This window comes from Paroedura picta, chromosome 5 (assembly GCF_049243985.1).
Source record: "Paroedura picta isolate Pp20150507F chromosome 5, Ppicta_v3.0, whole genome shotgun sequence".
Classification (NCBI taxonomy): domain Eukaryota; kingdom Metazoa; phylum Chordata; class Lepidosauria; order Squamata; family Gekkonidae; genus Paroedura; species Paroedura picta.
In genome coordinates, this window is record NC_135373.1 from 54,523,089 (window position 1) to 54,542,152 (window position 19,064).

A 19,064-nucleotide genomic window follows, 5' to 3' on the forward strand; every position below is an offset into this window, starting at 1 on the left:
ATATTCAGAGGAACGTTCACAGTTCTTAATATCATCACAGTTCTTCAGTTCACATATACACTGAATGCATTCCCTTGTGCTAGGTCTTTCCCCTGAAATGCCACTGTGATGAAATTAAGCAAGTGTTCTGTCATCTTCCAGTTTCTGAGCCCAGCACAAGGTGCTGGTTTTGACCTTTAAGGTTCTAAACAGCTTGAATCTCAGGTAACTGTAAGAGACCATCTCCACCTAAATTGCCCAGCTGAAACTTGAGATGTATCATCTCAACAATGGTACACAGTGAAAACACAACTTGGGATCTATGCAGAAGGCCTTCCTTTATTAAGTCAAGGAATCAAAAAGGTTACATGAATATAAACGGGCAGCCAGATTTTATACGTATTTTACATAGACTCAGAAATATAATATATTATATTAAAATACATGTATTTCTTTTGTATTTGTATTTCTTTATTCTTAATTGTATTGTGAACCACCTTGGGGACAAATTCTGGTTAAAATTCTGGTCCATACATTTACTAATAAAATTATTTAGCAAATTTAATAAATTGCACAAACATACACACTTACACACATCTTTCATTTCATGCATTGGCTTCTCGGCAGTATCTTTCTCTGTATATTTTTGTGGCTTTAAAAGTTTCATTTTAGTGGTGTCAGAGCCACTTTGCTCCTGTTTCAATAATAAAAATCCTTCTACTGGTGAGACTGTTGTTTGTGACCAGAATCTTATCCATGAAGGCAGTGCCTTTTGTGCCTGTCTTTCGAAGGAGAGGTACACCCTTCTCATCACATTGACTGCAATATTGTTAGCAAGATGTAGGACTGCAATGCACCTCTGCCATCGTTCCCTTATTTCTGAGGACACCATTGCACTTGCATTTGCACATGCAGCAGTATTAGATGGTGTAGTTTTCACTGGATTGTATCACATGATATCATGAATCCCATACAGCATAGTTCTGTCCTTTCCACCACATTTGCAAATGGAAGTGAAAGCTGGAGGTCTTCATTCAAGTTAATGGCTGCCATGTGCATGGGGCCATGAGGTTCTGGGATAAGTGCCTGAAGTTGCAGGGCTTTTCACTGTGTGCGGCCCTCTTCCTGCAGGTGGAGGTGCAATCACAGCTGCTGCAGGTAGGGAGATCAGTGTATATGAAACACAGCCCCACTGAACCAGTTGCAGTACATACAACACAGTACAGTCTCCTTACTGCTACACAGGCAGTAGAGTCCCCCCCCCAAAAAAACCCTCCCATTCTGTGTACCAATCAGTTTTTTTCTTTTATACTGCCTAAGGAGACTTAACCTCCACAATTCTTATGGACACAGAACCACCATTCTGATTTAAGTTTTCCTTTAATGGTATTGGGGGAAGCAGTGGAATATCTCTGTTTTGCCATTATTTGGATCCTTCTGTGCTGAAGCAACACAACATGTGGCCTAGGCTTTGCCTTTGCTGTTTAGTTTTTTTAAATGGGCCCAGATGCGTTTCCCAAAAGATGTTAACTATTATTAAGCCATTGTTGTTGTAATGAATCCCAGATGACTTTAAAAGTCTCATGGCACAATTTTGTCTGCGCTGTCAATGCCAAGGCTTACAAGAGCAGCCTTCAGAAGAACAGGAGCTGGACAGGGGTGTCCTATTGCTCCCTTGACAACTGTGCAAGAAGCTGGCAGTAAGAATCTCCTCAGGAAAGGTCAGACAAGGTCTTAACAGTCACAGTTAGAAAGGAAAACATATCTCCCATAGCATGTCAGTTACCTGACACCATTCTTTTCATCTGACTGCTTGCCGTCTGCACATGCAGTAGGATTAGATGTCGTAGTTTTCATTGGATTGTGTCACATGAGACCATAGGTGAGATATAACGTATATTCCATTATGAGGGAAAACCCCACATGGAGATATATGGCAAATAGGGGAGAAGGCTAGGCTCAAATACTTCATTATGCAGAAAAAAGGTTAAACATGAAGCCTACCGACCACTTATCTAAGGTAATATAGCCCAGGGAAGCATGGAATAGGCATGGAAACAGGTTGTTATGATGTCTGTTTCAAAGGCAGAAGTTGGAAGCCTACGGTATCCCTACTGTTTCATTGGATATTTCACAATTGTGTGTAATTGCAGTTATCTGCAGCTGGATTTTGCTGTGTGGACAAGACAATCTAGTTGCAAATGGCTGCTACACTGAAGTATCCACCAGCTTAGGCAGAGACAGAATATTAGTGCAAAGACCAGTAGATGTCAGAACAATTTGCCTCCACTAGTAACGTTGTTTCTTTTCAGAATGACACAGGTGGGCAGCGTAGCCTTGTGAACAAGTGGACAACTTATTTGAAAGCAAGACTTGTGTGTTCAGTAATGGACGACGATGGAACAGAAACCTACTTTGATGAATTAGGTAAAATGTTAATAACTTCAGTGTACTGAAATGTAAAAACAAAGTTTCATCTATTTAGTCTTCCTGTGGGCTAGTGATGAGAGGCTGGATATAGGCCAGCATAGAGTTCCCCAATGAAGGATGTAGGCCAGGAGTATCAAATATAAGGTCCGGGGGCTGAAACGGATCCATCCAAGACTCTTATCCGGCCCGTGAGCAATTGGTGTGAGGGAGAGAACAGGAGGCTAGCACTGCCACCAACTCAGAACTGAGCTGCTGTCCTTTATGCAGTTTATATCTCCAGTACCTGGCACAGATGACCTTGTCCAGAAAAGTCACAGCCCTTGTAACAAATGAGTTCAACACCTCTACAATATAGGCTGAGTGTCATTTATATCTTGCCTTTCTCCCCAGAGAGGGGGGCCTATAGCAGCTTATGTCATTCTCCCCTCCTGTATCTTCTTACAACAACCACTTGTATGGTAGGTTAAGCTCAGAGTGCATGACTAAGCTGAGGTCACCCTGAGTTCCTGTGGCAGAATGGGGATAATAATATTATTATTTTATTTTTATATCCTGCCCTTCCCTTTCAGTTCAGGGTAAGTAACTTCAGGTTAATACATAAATTAGGTTTTAAAAATTGTTTAAGGACAACCTCCTCTTTACAATTAAAATCTGTCTGAGGGGGGCTGATCAATGTTTGGGTGGATTAATTGGCTGGATGGATCAAGCAGGGAGGCCAGCATGTTCGTGATGTCAATTTCCTGGCATCAACCATAGGTATGGTGGAACAGCTCGATTTTACCAGCCCTCCAGAATTGTTTCAAGTCTTGGAGGACTCTGATCTCATTAGATAGGACATTCCAGGGACGTTCATTAAGCCAGCAAAAAATTCTGATGAGCTTTGGTTCACCAGCTAGTTTGTAACCACACCTACCCACATTCATAGACTTCACAACACACTTTTGGGTCAGGACACAAGTTTGGAAACACTGGTTTACAGACAGTTTCATCCTACTCAGAGATTGTGTTTAGTGATAAATATTGGGGGAGGGGGAGCAGTTTTCCAGATCTACTGGTCATTATCCTTTATAGAATCATAGAGAGGGGACCTCAATAGATTTTTTGTAGGGTAAGTACCATGCAAGTACCTACTAAACATGAATATGAGCAATAGCTGTGGTTAAGTATATGAATTAAATTACAAAATTTTAAATGCTGACAGTTGGGGGGGGGCTCAAATGTATTTAATATATTGGAAGCAAATATTATCAAGTGTAAATATCTGTCATAGACTGGGAAATGGGTCCAATTCTTCTCTCAACCCACAGTGTGCAGGGAAAAATGGCATCACCTGATCGTTGCCCCTATTTTTGCCTCTTGAAGTGGCCCCTAGGAGCCACTATTTTTTTTTCATTTGGAAACTTAACTATAACAATGGCTGCCATTGAGATGAAAGTATTGGGCTTGCCCATTTGACCTCTTAATTTTGTAACACTGTATGGGGGGGCAGGAGTGGTTTAAAGATTCACAGAGCCTGTAGCACCAGAGCTAATTTAAGGATTCACAGGGCCCTAGCAGAATACAATTGTGGCAGGAGAAGCCAGACTGGGGGCAGAGGGGCCCCACAGTGGAAAGAGGTGTTCCTCCAAGTGTCCTTAGAGGGAGAAGGAAGGAGAAGAGAAGCTATGATCCTAATCCATGGAGGGTAAGGCATTGTGTGGGGCCCCTGGAAGTATGTGCTACATAGATAAACTAGCCCAGGGAGGGTGAGGTCTGTTCTTGTTGATGTTAAGAGAAGGATGTTATATGGCTCTCTGACATTTATAGATAAAGCAAAATGTCATATCAGTTTCAGGTGGTTCAAGGGCAGGGCATCAGTTTTGGGGCTGAAAATCAGAAAATGGTGAACAGATAGAATAGCTGTGTTATTTCTTTTCCATAGAGGATGTGTTCCTGCTAGAAACAGATAGCCCCAGAACAACACTGGTCTATGGCATTTTCACAACATCCAGGTAACATGCTCATGTTTGAATTGTACATTGGCACAGAAGCTCCTGTGACAACATGCTAATCATTGCCTGTGTTTGTGGATGCGTTTAAATATTTTTATTGCTGTCTAAGAAGCATTTGTATGAATTCTCTTAGAATGGTAGAGTCTTCAAAGCCTTTTATTTTTGTAGATAAAGCAGGTGTTTGTACAATTGCCCAGAAGTGGCAGTAGTATCCTGGGCTTTAGTTTAGTCTCTAAAATCATTGATCATGTGTTTCTTCTGGCCACATGGCAGATCTATACCATTCTTATAATGGCTGGAAAGAGAATGGAGCAAGCTGGCTCCGTTCATTGTCCAACTGAGAGATGGTTTGGCATTGCTGCTTACAGTGCCTCAAGCATTACAGCTGTAGTACTCCACTAGCATAAGAGGAGTGGGATGGTACTTTTGTTGGCAGAGGAAGAGAAAGTGGCTTCTGCAGAATTTGTGCCACTGACCACAGACTGGAACTGTTCATATAGGTCCCTTGGGCCAGATGAAAAATGGAAGGGGGGTTCCCAGTACAATAGGAAGTGGGGAAAAGGCCTTGTATACTGGCTTCAAACTGCATTTTAAAAAATCAGAAATATTTTGAGCGAAATGATTTTGTCAGTGTTGGAGGAGAACCCTTTTCCATCCTCACCTTTATTTATTGTGATATAATAGCAGGTCACTGTTAAGGTCTAAATTAAGATAAAAATCTCACATTAGCACAGTAGATGTATATTGTAAACTTTCGGTTAACATTATCCCTTGGATTTGAAACTTATTTAGAAGTAGCTTTATTGGAGGCAAAGTCAAACGGAGAGGAATTTTAGTGCCATAATAACTTTACTGCCATTGAGACTGGTGTGTATGTCTGTTTTCAGTAATAGAACACTGCTGTCCATTTGTATTTCCACAAAGCGCCACAGTAAATGTGTAGCATACATTTCCATTTTTCATCAAATTAATGAATGTGGCATTTTTTCCTCATTCAGCAATTGGAAAATCACATTTGAAGACCTCACTTGTTATACTGCTTACAACATAAGTACAAGGTTTAGCAGAAAGGGCATAACCATGTTTATTATTACACTGTAATTGAGCTGGGCTTGGTTGATCTAATTCACTGGATGTTCTTGCAATATAAATTGGGCTAAGGAACCCGTATTGGTGATAACAAAGTGAGCACAGAGTCGTTTCCAACCCCTTGAGGCATTTTCCTTGCTCTGCATAAGACTTAGCGCTGGCATAGTTTGCTGTTGCCATAAACCCATGTAGAGTTTCCCCCCTATTTTTTTAAATCAATCCAAGTGAACATATTGTATAATTAAACCTAAAAGCCCTAATGGATTTCATTTGGCAACAAAGTCTACATTTTATTCACCTCCAAACATTCCAAATGAAAGAAACATGTTTCGACATTAAACTATTGTTAAGTTTAATTAAAAACCACTTTCTTAAGAGTGTTACTGAAATGAATAACTTTTAGAGGAGTCATTATAATAATTTTGACAAAAGGCACATTGTCTGAAATTATTAATGTATCCTTTGTAACTGATTCATGGCCACAATTATTTGAAGAAAAACAAAAACATAAAGAGGATTTGGAGGCAAGGTTGAAGGATCTCTATATACAAGAAAGCGTGAAATCTCTTTAAAGCTGTTGCATGTATTTCAGCAGATGCAGTCATGCTTAGGCGACTGTGATTAGACATGTACAAGTGAGTCCCTGTGAGGACTCGGCGGGGAGCAGTCTCATTTCTCTACTCCCTCTTTCCCCCTTACTTCTCCTGGCAAAGCTCTTTCCTTTTCCTTTTCTCCCTCCCATCCATCGTCCTATTTCTCTTTTGTTCCAGAGCCTTTGCCCTCACTCACACATCTACCTTTTCTTGTTTCCCTCACCCATTCTCCTTTTTTTGAGCCTCCTTCACCTTTAATCTTCCTTTCCTCTTATCATTTTGCTTTTTCTGTCTCTCCTCTCCTCCTCCATCCCCTGCACTGACACTGAGGCTTGGAATTGATCAGCAATAATGGTTGGGAGTGCCTAGATCCCTGTCCCCCCCCCCAACAAATGCCAACAAGTCACAACATAGTATTATGAGATCTTGATGGGAAATCATATTTTGATGCAACAGACATTGTTTCTGCTATTTGGATTTTTTAAAATCCCCAGTGTATTTCTTTTTAAGATTTCAGATTTTTCTGCACATCAGGTGCTTTGTCCAGGTTCCTTCGTCTGTCCCCAGCTCTACTGTGTAGATTTTTTGACTGTAAAGCCTTATTCTTAATGAGATATAGCAGTAAAGTACCTTTGGTACAAACAAACATAACTTATCTGTTTCATATTAAGGCCATAAATGCTATGAAGTATGCCTGTTTTACTGTTTTCCCCAAGAGTCATGAAAACTGCAGTATGGCAAAGATAGCCTTTTGTGCTACTGATCCCCCCGAGTGTTCCTCAGGACAAGGGCAACAATGAATAACATCTGATTTAGAACGGGAATGTGAAAATCTTCTAACAACATTTTTTTTTCAGTATGAGCTTTCATGAGACCCATTTCACTTCTTCAAATAGGTCACTTTGGTAGGGCCTGGATCAGTCTGTCCCTCTTCTGTACCCTCTCTGCCCCTCTGTCTGGGGAGGCTGAATAATGGTTACACCAGTTTTCAGTCTGCAGTGCTGAAACCTAAGAATCTCTGGTTATTTTCTTTTAGAGATTCTTCTGAGTTTTCCCTTTGTTATAATTTATAGCCATAATTTACAACAATAAAATGTTTCAGTCTTTTGTTTTTCTGTCTCTTTTACTGATTTTATAAATCTAGTTTTTGCCAAATGCCTGTTCATTTCAGAATGAGCTTATTATAAACAAAATGCAGGACAGTACTTTCACTTTGAATATTTTCCACTCCTTTTTTCTCACACCCCAAAAATACAATTTTTCAAACGGCAAACAGGCAAAAGGAGAGAGAAGCAATGCATGCCTCTTGTGTCCCCTTTTCATTCATATTCATATTCCTGCCAGTGGCTAGAAACCATCTCTCTCTGTCTGTACAATGTGGCATTAGTGTTATCATGTTTACAGTATATGCATCAAAGCAGGCCGGTCGCCGGAATACTCCAGCTAGGAATAATGGAATAGGACTCCGGTGTGGTTTTGCTTTCATCACCTCATTAAAAGCTCTTTAACCATCTTTCATTTATACAGAGAAGAATGAATGCATGTTTGGTTTTAACTAGACTGTCAGTTAATCCAAACTTTGGTCTCATTAAAGATGAGATTAGTCCTTTTTAGTTTCTAAAGGTTATTGCTATAAGTATATTTGCATTTTTTCACCATCTCTCATGATACTAGACTTTCAATCTCTCTGTAAAGCAGGTTGGCAGTAAATCCACTGCTTCGTGCAACATATTATTTACCTACAGAATTGTTAGTCACAAGATGTGGAATTTGCTTCTTGATTAAATGGGAGGAAGATTAAACATTTTTATAAAGGGTAGGTCTGTTGATTGTAGTGAGCAACAATGGCTCAGTGGAGACTCCATGTACCAAGGAAGCAAGACTGAATTCCAGATGTTGGAAACAAACAACAGGGAGAGCCATAGTCCCCATGCCATGCTGACATGCCGATGTCCTCTGTTGGAAATAGAATTCTGGACTGGAATTCATTTGATCAGATCCAGATTAGTTCTTTTAGTCTTAAATCTCATCATGTTTTGCATTTCTTGACTCACAGCCTCCCAGCTAGGGACAAACAAATTATTCCTTTTGTCATTAAGCCATATGTTTTCTTTGAAAATGGTTTTAGTTCATTGTGCCTGTTAACAATTTATTGGTTTCCTTTGTGCATTTTTATGCAATTTAGATATACACCGTGTAGAGAATATCAGTGTAATGATTACACAAGTTTATAGATGGACAAATAAGGTTGAAAAATGCATACATTTAGTGGGAGAGATTAGACACAAAGAAAATAGAAATCGGTAATAGAAATATGGGGCTGGTTCAAGGTATTTTTGCTCTCCAAGTAGGATGTACCCGTCACTTCCTGGGCCTGCAATGCCACCAGTTGGGCAGATATCAAGTCCTGAGGTCCCAGGAGGTGATACCAGTCAGGGGCTTCAAAGCAGCACCAACTCCTACCGCATTACTTTCAACCCTGCTCCTGCTGATGGCTGGGTGCCAGCTGAGTGCCAGCAAAACATCAGCCTTCTCCTCATTGTGTCACCAAAACAGTTCCTTGGTTGCAGAACAGGTCCCTGTGCAAAACTAAGGAGTCCTGGTTTGTTTTGCACAAGGAAGAAACAAAACCAAAAATTGGGTTATAGTAATCTTGCAGGAGTTAATAACTGTCATCCCTCAGTGTAAAAATGAAATACTAAAGTCTGAAGAGAGATTGACCTACCAGAAGCTTTTCCAGAGTGTATTTATGCAAAAGCTGGTCTCCCAGCAGATTCTCTGCTGAAAGGTTTTGTGTGTACCTTCTGTCTTTATCCCAGCCATATCTGGAGAAGCCATCTGGACTGCCTGGAACTGAAGCAAAATGTACCAAGTAGCTTCTTAACAAACTTGTTAGTAAAGTGCTTAATAATTTCTGCATTCTGAGTTCCAGCCAGCAGCCAACATGGTCGAGAACAGCATTTTACCAGACCAGAGGTAGGATGGAGGGGAAGTGCAGGGAAGTCATTTATCCAGTGGGCATTTGATTATCTTTTCCCTCCTTTGGAGCAGTCTTTGTCACACACACGGTTCTGCCCAAAAGTGCCATGTTTTACAGTGTTCAAATCACTGGGTTGGATCCAGCCATCTTCTCCACTCAATCTCACCCAATTCCTTTCCCTAGTGCTATCCCTGTTCCATGTGGCTTCTGCATATGCAAGTTGAAGGGGCCCCTTCCATTTTCACTGGAAGGAAAGGAGGCTGGATCCATCCTATTATTTTCATGCAGTCTTGACAATCCAGTAAGTTACATATTACATGAAAGGGAGAAGCAGAGTGACAAGAACTTGTTTAATCTCACCCAGGTTCACATGCAGGATAGGCTGATTAATAATTTGGTCTTTTAGCCACTCTACTAACTCCCAAAGAAGTATCACTTGTGGAACTTGGGAGTGTTTTTGAATTGAGCTGGTACTTCTGGAACATCCACTATTTATCATGAAATCCTTGGCCTCAAAGCCATCTGGGTCATTGCATCTATTCACCAGCCCTCCAGAAAAACATGGTATTTAAGGGGGGGAAACTGTCCTGCCTTTTAATCAAAAGGTCCAAGGTAGCCAAAGAGTAGACACTAAAATACAATAAATATCACATTCCATAAAACATTGAATGAAGCAGCAGCCACAGTGAAGGCCTCAAAAGAAGAACATAGTGGTCAGCTAGGTTTGTAAGGAATTATGCTGGTCCCATTCTGTAGAGGGCTTTAAAAGTCAACACACATTGTTATTTTAAGCAGCCTAGGATAATTTTTGTTTAATTTAAAAGATGGCAAAAGAAACGGTGAACCAATTTCTTTTTTTGTTTGTTTCTTCCCCAGTTCTGTGTTTAAAGGTTCAGCAGTGTGTGTGTACCACTTATCAGACATCCAGAGAGTATTTAATGGGCCATTTGCACACAAGGAAGGCCCAAATCACCAGCTGATCCCCTATCAGGGAAGAATTCCTTACCCACGACCGGGGACTGTAAGTACCAGTGATGATTCTGCCAGACTGGACTCCAGCTTGCTTTTGTTTTTTTCTATCCTCTGTAAGCATAACGTACCATAGAGATGTCCTGTGGAAACTCGACCCTGTAGTGCTCTGCCAAGTGGATTGCATCCTATGCCTTTATTTAATCTTGGTCTGCTCCAGTGAGGTGGAGAAAAGCCATGACTGAGCTTTGGGGAGGAGATGCTTCATGAAAGAAGCAAATGACTGCTGGGAAGATGTTGATAGGCACCAAAGCACTCGTATACTTCATGCTGGGGAGTGTCATAGAAAGGATTAAAGTAGCAATTTCTGAACCTTCTGTGCTCAAAAAATGTTCAGATGAGGTACAGGGAGAAACCATAGCTCTGTGGTAGAGAGTCTTTTTCATACAGAAGTTCTCAGATTCATTAAAACCTTAGTATTGCAAGTTGAAAGGTTCTCCATCATTATGGAGATCTTGTGGCTGCTAAGCTACTTTAGGACCTATTCAAGAGTTGTTGTTAGTTTCATTTTTTTTCAGTTTGTATTGTTATTTGAGAGCCTCTTGTGGCGCAGAGTGGTAAGGCAGTGACATGCTGTCTGAAGCGGTGTGCCCATGAGGTTGGGAGTTCTATCCCAGCAGCCGGCTCAAGGTTGACTCAGCCTTCCATCCTTCCGAGGTTGGTAAAATGAGTACCCAGCTTGCTGGGGGGTAAACAGTAATGACTGGGGAAGGCACTGGCAATCCACCCCGTATTGAGTCTGCCATGAAAACACTAGAGGGTGTCACCCCAAGGGTCAGACATGACCCGATGCTTGCACAGGGGATACCTTTACCTTTATTGTTATTTGGCTTTGTAATCCACTTTGGTCTTGAGCTGGATGGCCCAGACTAGCTTGATCTTATCAGATCATGGAAGTTAAGCAGGCTTGATCCTAGTTAGTACGTAGATAGGAAACCATCAAGAATGTCCAGGGTTGCTATGCAGTAGCCAGTGGTGATCTGCCACCTCAGTTCATCTTGCCCTGAAACCCCTACAGATCACCTTACATTAGCTGCAATTTGATGCCACTCTCCACCAATTAAAGTATTTGAGTTCCTGGTGTAAGAAAAAAGCAGGATATAAATATTTCAATAACTAGATCTTGAGGTGCCCTTGATGGTTGGAACAGATACTTGTGCAGGGTACTCAGTATCAGGAGGCAGTGTTTTACAGCAAAGGAGAAGGAGGCATTCAGTTTGCTTAAGTAGTAAATGAATGACATTGTGGCACACTACTAAGGTCATGGGTAATTTCTTTCCCAATAACCTGTCTTCCTTTCCCCACTCTCAGGGGAAACTACAATAACAATTCAGTGTTTTAAGACAGAGAAAGTGCAGCAGCCCTTGTTAGCAAAGATCAGTTACCCAACTGATTAATGACAAGAACTCTACTGGACCATAATGGCTGTTAGTGGTACAGCCGATTAAAACAATTTGATGAGCTTGGACAGATCTGGTCCTACATAGACAGTTTTCAGGTATGGACAGTGCATGGCAAGGGTGACATCTAATTCCCTTTAGAATCAGATAAAAGATAATACAGATTTAACAGATGAAAGGTAATGATAATTTCATTGAAATAATCTACTGAGTTTGCATTCATTAGTACTTTGCTTCGTAATATTTTTGGTGATACAAAAATTAAATTATTCATTTAGCAAAGAACTTTTATATGCCTGAGACCTAGGGCATTTCCACATAATGTTCAAAATGGAGAGACGCCTGTGACCTGCAATAGTGTGATATTACATCCCGCTATTCCTCTCCTCCACACTTCAAAGCCTTCCTGCTGCCTCTTCCCCTTCATTCTTGCTGCGCAGACAGCAAATGAGAGAGCGATGCAATATTTCACTCTCGGCTCCTCAGCCTGCATTTTCTGAATGTGTTGATCAGCAGGTGACAGGTTTGATTTATCAGACTCTTGACAAGGATTAACAGATGGATTAGCAATAGGGCTTTAAGAAAGTTTGGGACCCTTCCAGAGGAGGATGAGTGGCTGCTGATACCAAGCAACAGAATGAGGTAGCAGATGAACTTTGGTCTGATCCAGCCAGCCAGGTCTTAATGGTTTTAAGACCGCCATTTCAGAAAGAGTTAAAAATAAAATTAAAGAAGGAAATATATTTACTTGGCAAGATCCAGGCCCTGCAGGCTTTGGCATGCCTTCAAGACAGAGCAAATTGCTGCAGAGATTTCTGCCACAATCAAATATGAGTAATAGTGAGGTGGAAACTTAATGACATAATTGACCCATTCGTGCTGGCATGGAGACTGCACTTTAAATCCTGTGATCTAGACGTTATGCAGATCGTCATCTGGAGCCACAGCATGTCACAGAATACATTAGGAATTGACTTTGCTTTTGTCACATAGAAGAATATTCCATGAGTCAGTGCTATGTTGCTGTTGGTTAATTTCGTTAGTGTATAAAACTTAAACAGTATAGCCTGAAGGAAGTATGAACAGCTGCCTTATATGTAAGGTTGCCAGCTCTGGATTGGGATATATCTGGAGATTTTTGGGTGAGAGTGGGTAGGATTTGGGGCAGGGAAGGATCTCAGCAAGATACAATGTCATAGACCCCATCCTCCAAAGCATTTTCATGGGGGTGGGGTGGCAGGAGGCAATGGAGTGGTGGATGCCTGCCCCAGCCCTGTTCCTGGCCCAACAGAGGATACTACCAGGCCATTTCTGACACTGATATAGGGGTGATGGAGCATGATGTCACATCTAGTGGGAGTGCCTTGAGTAATGTCATTTCTAGTGTCATGTAACTTCTGAGGGCATGGCAAAGAAGTGTTGTCTGCTGGTATCTCTTCTGGAATTTCTTGAAGCTTGAAGAATATTTCAGGGGTTTCTCAATGGTTTAACAAGTTGAGAATGGCTGCCATGGATTGACAGTGCTGGTCAAAGTTATTAGTACTGCTTTTTCTCGGTGAGAGTTTTATGCCAATTACTGCCATAGGGGTGCTATTCCTCTCGTGATAGTGGGGGAATCCCCTGCTCTGAATTCCTGTTGCCCACCACCACTCTAAGTTGGGCTGGGTGGGGGAAAAGACCAGTGTCATTGTGTGTGCTATTATGTTACTTCTGTAGGAAACCTGGAAATAACAAGAGTGCGGTTAGGAACACTGCAGTAAAAAAATATCTATGATTTTATCACAGATTCAGTGAGTCCTAGAGATGCATGCCATCACGTCTGGATTTTTCCTTTAAGTAACATCAACATGCCCGTGTTGATGCCCCCTCTCCATATTCCTGCCTCCAGCCTTCCAGCTGCCAGACAGCCTGGCAACCATAGAGTGCCATGGGATTGAACCATAGGCATTGCTTAATTTGAGGCCAAAGAAGGAAATTTGAGACCGTTTCTGCATAATGAATCTTTTTGCCCTTTGGGGGTATAAATAGGGAGGGAGGGAGGGAGGAAAACAGTTAATTGTTCACCTTCATACAGATTCTAATTAATCTGTCTAAACTCAGTAGGTGAGTCAAGCCCTAGGATCACAGATTAAGAGATCTGTAGACTAGATAACCTCCAAGTATTATCTCCAAGAAGTAATTCCTGAAGACTCCAGGATACGCTTCTCTGATCTAGCTTGACCTTAGAAACAGTTATGATCAAACCTGGCAGGAAAGATAAGCTCTTTTGCATGGATTCCATCAAAGGGGACAGAGCTCTTGTCTGAGGTCTGATCAGGCAGCCACTTGCAATGTGGTTACTTGGAGAGCTGCAACAAGCTTTAAGATAATGGAAACTCTATAAAGAGCTCCAACTTCTTAAACTGCAGAGGTTTTTCCTATTTTTAATATCTAGTATTTGGTAAGTAGGGCAGGAGAATTGTGTTTTAATCCAGTTATTTTGGTTTTTTGCGCAATCTAGTGTTCTGTTAAAACTATGCCTGTGAATATTTTCTTTTTTAAAATATTTATATGCTCATTCATTCATTACCTTTATTGGCATTCTATTGCATTACCAAAAATATTGTGCCACATAGACCCCCACTGTCCTAAAAGCACTATTGGAATCAGGGAGTCCTGGAGAAGGAGGAAGGCTGGCAACTGGTATACATCTATTCCTCACAGGACACACCTAAAAGTAAAGTGGCCCTTTTTGTGACCAGGCACTGGGCAGCAGGAGACACAGGGGCAAGGTCTCAGTACTTGAAAAGGGGAAGTTGAGAGTTCTAACCCTCTCAGCAGGCAATCTCATATAAAGGTCAGGGGAGAGAGAGAAGCCTCTCCAGGAGTTTCTAACCCCTGGGAGAAAACAGGGTAGAATATTATCTACAAATTGAAGCAGGCCTGTTTATCACAGTTCTTTTAGTTCACTTGGATCTTTTCCCATTGTACATTAAGGATAAACATATAGATAAAACATTGCCCCCCAAAAGCAATCTTACTGTGATTATCTGCACAATTGCATCAAGGTTCTACCTTGGATGAAATTGTGTATTTAGCAAATTTCATCGGGGGGGTAAATGTGTGCCGGTTTGTAAGAGCTTATACATCCTGGTGTGTGATGTTTGCATGCATCAAAGCAATGTCATCATATATTATAACATCCATTCATTAAAAATAAGTCGTAATACATACAGGTAAGCCCAACCCTGAGTTGGGAAAAAGTGGCATGGAGTTATTTTGCATAAAGATCCCCAAATCAGATCACACTTCAGAAAGTTAAAAATCACTGAGATATGTTTAAATGCAACTTGTAATGTTTTAACACCATGTTAATGTTCACTTACTGATTTGTGTTCCAAAACTCAAAGGAAGTATCTTCTGAGAGGGCATTATAATGGATTAGAAATTATAATATTCTTAATGTCTGTCAACAGTAGCTAAGCTGTGGTTGTCAATGCCTCTTTTGCAGTGTCCAGGGGGAGCATTCACACCCAACATACAGACTACCAAGGAGTTTCCAGATGATGTGGTCACCTTCATCAGGAACCATCCCTTAATGTTCAATCCCATATATCCAGTCCACAGAAGGCCCTTAATCATTCGGACAGGCACAGACTTCAAATATACAAAGATAGCCGTTGATCGTGTTAATGCAGCAGACGGAAGATACCACGTCTTATTTCTTGGAACAGGTAAAAAAAAAAGGATTTCAACAAGGGTTTCATAAAATATGCTTGCCATCTTCCAGTAACATGCACGTACATGATTAAGAGATTTCTTCTCTTTGGCATGTTCTGACTTTGTAACCATATGATTTCAGCTGAAGGGGAAAATTACCGTATTTGCCGGCGTATAAGATGACTGGGCGTATAAGACGACCCCCTGACATTTCCACTCAAAATACAGTACTGTGGGCCACTATGGGCAGCTATGTCTATCCCAACTGAAGTGCACCCGGCGTATACGACCCCCCCCCCCACTTGGAGGCATGTTTTTCAGGGGGGAAAAGTAGTCTTATATGCCAGCAAATACTGTAATTCAGATAACAATACATTGCCAGCCAATGTACCATGCAATACTACATGTGTCCAAAAAGCTGGAATAAAATAGTTTAATACCTTGTACTTATTCAATGCCTCACATTTTCCATGCTCTATAGTCAAGAGCACAAAAAAAACCTCCACATTCAAAAATCTATCTGGCAAAGAAGACGGTTGTAAATACCCCTTTTCAGTTGGTTGTCCTCCAATTCAGCACTGATAAAAATCCTTGAGAGAAGCAGCTGGGGAAGAGAATTATTTTCTCCAGTGGAAAATCTGATTGGATCCAATCTTTCTTTCTCAGAAGTTATCTTTTTTAAAATTTACAAAGCACATATCCCACAATCTCCAGAATCTGCCCAACACAGCTAACATCATAAAATGAATCTGTCAGACAAAGCAATCTCATGCTCTCCTCTCAGATTTAAATGAGTATTATGCCAAACTGGTGTTCTTGTTTGGGCCTAGCAGGCCACAGGCCTCTTATCATCTTCAAGGCCGAGGTGTGGAAGAGGATCATTAACTTCACATGAGAACCAGAGAGCAGCAGAATGGGAGGGGGAGATTGAGAGCAATGAGGTGATTTCCCAGGGGGGTTCTAACAAGAGCATGTTTTGATTGATTCATGGCCATCCCCTGACTCAGGTAGGCCAAAACCTATAACTGGCCTGAGACGCAGAGAGAAGTTTGGCTAACTAGGATTTTCTGAGACTGAAGGCCTGCACCTATGAATTGCTGTCAACATTGTAGCAGGCATGCTTGAACAGTGGTCTACAATTGTGAGAAGTAAGGCTGAGCCACCTAATGCAATCAGCAAAGTGTTAGCTAGTAAGCTGTTGTTGTTATGTGCGAAGTCGTGTCCGACCCATTGCGACCCCATGGACAATGATCCTCCAGGCCAAAACAATCTCCAAAACAAACAAAACAATCTCCAAAACAAGCAACTTAGAAAATAACAACAGCTAGCTAGTAAGCTAGCTGTTGTTATTTTCTAAGTTGCTTGTTTTGGAGATTTGTGCTTAATAAATATTGAGAATACTCCAAAATTTCCTGTAATAAATAAGAGCCCTTTGACAAGAGCCCTTTGATCATGATATTGATGCATAGACAATACTGACGAATGCCTGAAGCTGAGCTGAGAAATTGCCAGTAATGCCTGTCACTATTTGAGATGCATTTCATTTCTTTAGAGTGAAGTGCAGAAGGACATGTAGGTCCTTCTGTTGGTCTTTTCTGTAGGTCTTTCCCACTGGCAGAGTCACTTTCCTCCAAGCTGCTTCCCTGTGGTGGAAGGAGCTCTTGCCTGACACAGTATTAGTTTGAGCCCACCTGTGTAGGGGATAGGTTCCTGGTATCCAGCCGGATGTTTCAACACTATTTCAAATACCAATGTACACTGACAAGACTAAAAATCAAATGAAGTAACTGAAGATTCCCTTCACATAAAAACAAAACTATACATTAGGAATGTGACTTAAACCTTCTGTCTAACATATTGGTTTTCCAATGAGATTTTGATATGAGGGGAACATCCCTTTCACCAGAGTAGAGCTCCTTAGGCAGTTTCCCACTGGTTTTCTTCAACGCTATTTCCAAATGTCAATGGCAACTTGGAATGTTTCCCTCATATCAAAATCTCATTGGTCTTGGAAAAGCAGTATGTCAGACAGAAGGTTCAAGCCACTTCCCTGATATATAGTTTTCAGGATACATTTCCCTCCTCTTATGACATCAGATCTCAGGGCTGCTGAGTGAGCTATGTGACAGAGCTGAGACTCAGTCTAATTTTCTAATTGCTACACTTTGGGGAAACTATTAGGAGCAATTCACCACCTGCAGTCTGAAATCTAAAGAATTCAGTTCCATATAATTTAACTGGACATATAACTGATTTCTCAGGGCCAGTCACTGATTTCAGACTCAAGGCAAATAGCTTGGAGAAAGAACCCCTCCACTGTTCATCAGGTGACCCTGCCCCAGGAAGAATATAATCAACCCTTTCATTTTTGCACATGGCTAGGGAAGGGTACCCAGGATTTCTTCTGCAGCTATAGCCAATGGTGTCAAGTACACAGCAGCTGCTCCATGCCAAGCATTAGCAATGGGTACAATGTGCCTTTTCTTGGCTACAGAAGGAGTGAAATAAATCCTTTAAGCAGACAATTGTTCTTTGGATGTGCTGCCTGCCTTTCTGAATGATAACAGTCTTGCAGTTAGCTTGAGCCATTCACCCTCCCCCCCCTCCCAGTCCCCTAAAACTCCATACACAACTGATGGGTTAATGCACCACCCTCAGTACCATGGGTCACCATTTCTATATGCTCCAGAAAAGGAATTATCTCTACCATGAAAAAGGAGTGAGCATTCAGCCATAAAGAGAAGCGTACCATCTGCATCCTATAATCCTCTGCTGAAACTAGAAGAGTAATTGATTTGTTCCTGGTGTAATTACTGAATTCTAGGACTGCCATATCAGGTTGGGTAACTCCTCGAGTTTTGGGGAATGGAGCCTAGAGAGAACAGGGACCCCAGTGGGATACAATGCCATGGAATCCATTGTCCAAAGTATCAATTTCTTCTAGAGGAACTGATCTCTGTAGTTTAGGGATGATCAGTAATTCTGACCTGAACGCTGGCATCCCTACACCAGCCTCCACATCTCCCTTTGACTTTTTGATAGGGCCTGGATCTGCTGTTACTTATTGTAAAACTTTTCTTGTAAAAAGTACTTCACAAGTACTTTATATCATCCATTTTCAGGTATGATTAATTATGTTCTCATTTGTACTTTTTAACCTACAGAATGTACAGGCTGGCTTTAGGACTGTTGTCTAAAAATTGTCATCACCATACGAAAAAGGAAGAAAGGTTCAAACCATATACAGAGAAAAACAGAACCTTTCCAAGGCAATTGGTACAATAAATTTTATGTATCAATAATTTTTTAAGGACCAACCAAAACGGTTTCTAGATATACTCCGTTTTCACAATTTTTCTTCAGTGGTTGATTCCTTATACTCTTATCAAACAATGTTTATATATAGATAGGCCACTGGCTCTGTAAAGTATTGTGGGGAATGTCAGTCAAAACGAATCAGCAGAGCAGGAATACATTTTTCAGGGTATTCATAGGCATGGAGACATAGCCGTGTGCTCAAAATCGTTTGGGGATTCCTTAATTTGCCATGTTTAAAGTTAGCTCATAGTTATTATTCATATGCCTCACCTCACCATGTGGATCAGGCAACTCTTCCCATGTCGCAGCTCATCTTTGTTGAAATGTTAGAGACATTCATCTTGATGCTGACAAATTTGGCTAAGCCATAGCCTGCTGTACATAAAAGGAGCATCATTGGGTACAGTGATTCTTAAGTATAACAAATTTAACCATCTTTTTTTTTTTTTGCTTCCTTTGAACAATTTTTCCTTGCTTTACTTACAGGAGAATGTTGACTTTATGAAATTAGATTTGAGAATCTGAGTTTGCCATGCCAGTTTTATTCACTGTCCAG

General features: G+C 41.1%; 1 protein-coding gene across 2 annotated transcripts in view; it reads left to right on the forward strand.

Annotated features, from left to right (window-relative positions):
* Positions 1-19,064, forward strand: part of SEMA3C (semaphorin 3C) — a 158,746-nt gene that overhangs the window by 106,653 nt on the left and 33,029 nt on the right. For both annotated transcript variants that reach the window (XM_077338026.1, XM_077338027.1), the window contains exons 9-12: positions 2,292-2,406; positions 4,331-4,400; positions 9,939-10,083; positions 14,982-15,204. In XM_077338026.1, the coding sequence (XP_077194141.1) occupies positions 2,292-2,406; positions 4,331-4,400; positions 9,939-10,083; positions 14,982-15,204 (553 nt within the window). The remainder of the gene's footprint in view (positions 1-2,291; positions 2,407-4,330; positions 4,401-9,938; positions 10,084-14,981; positions 15,205-19,064) is intronic.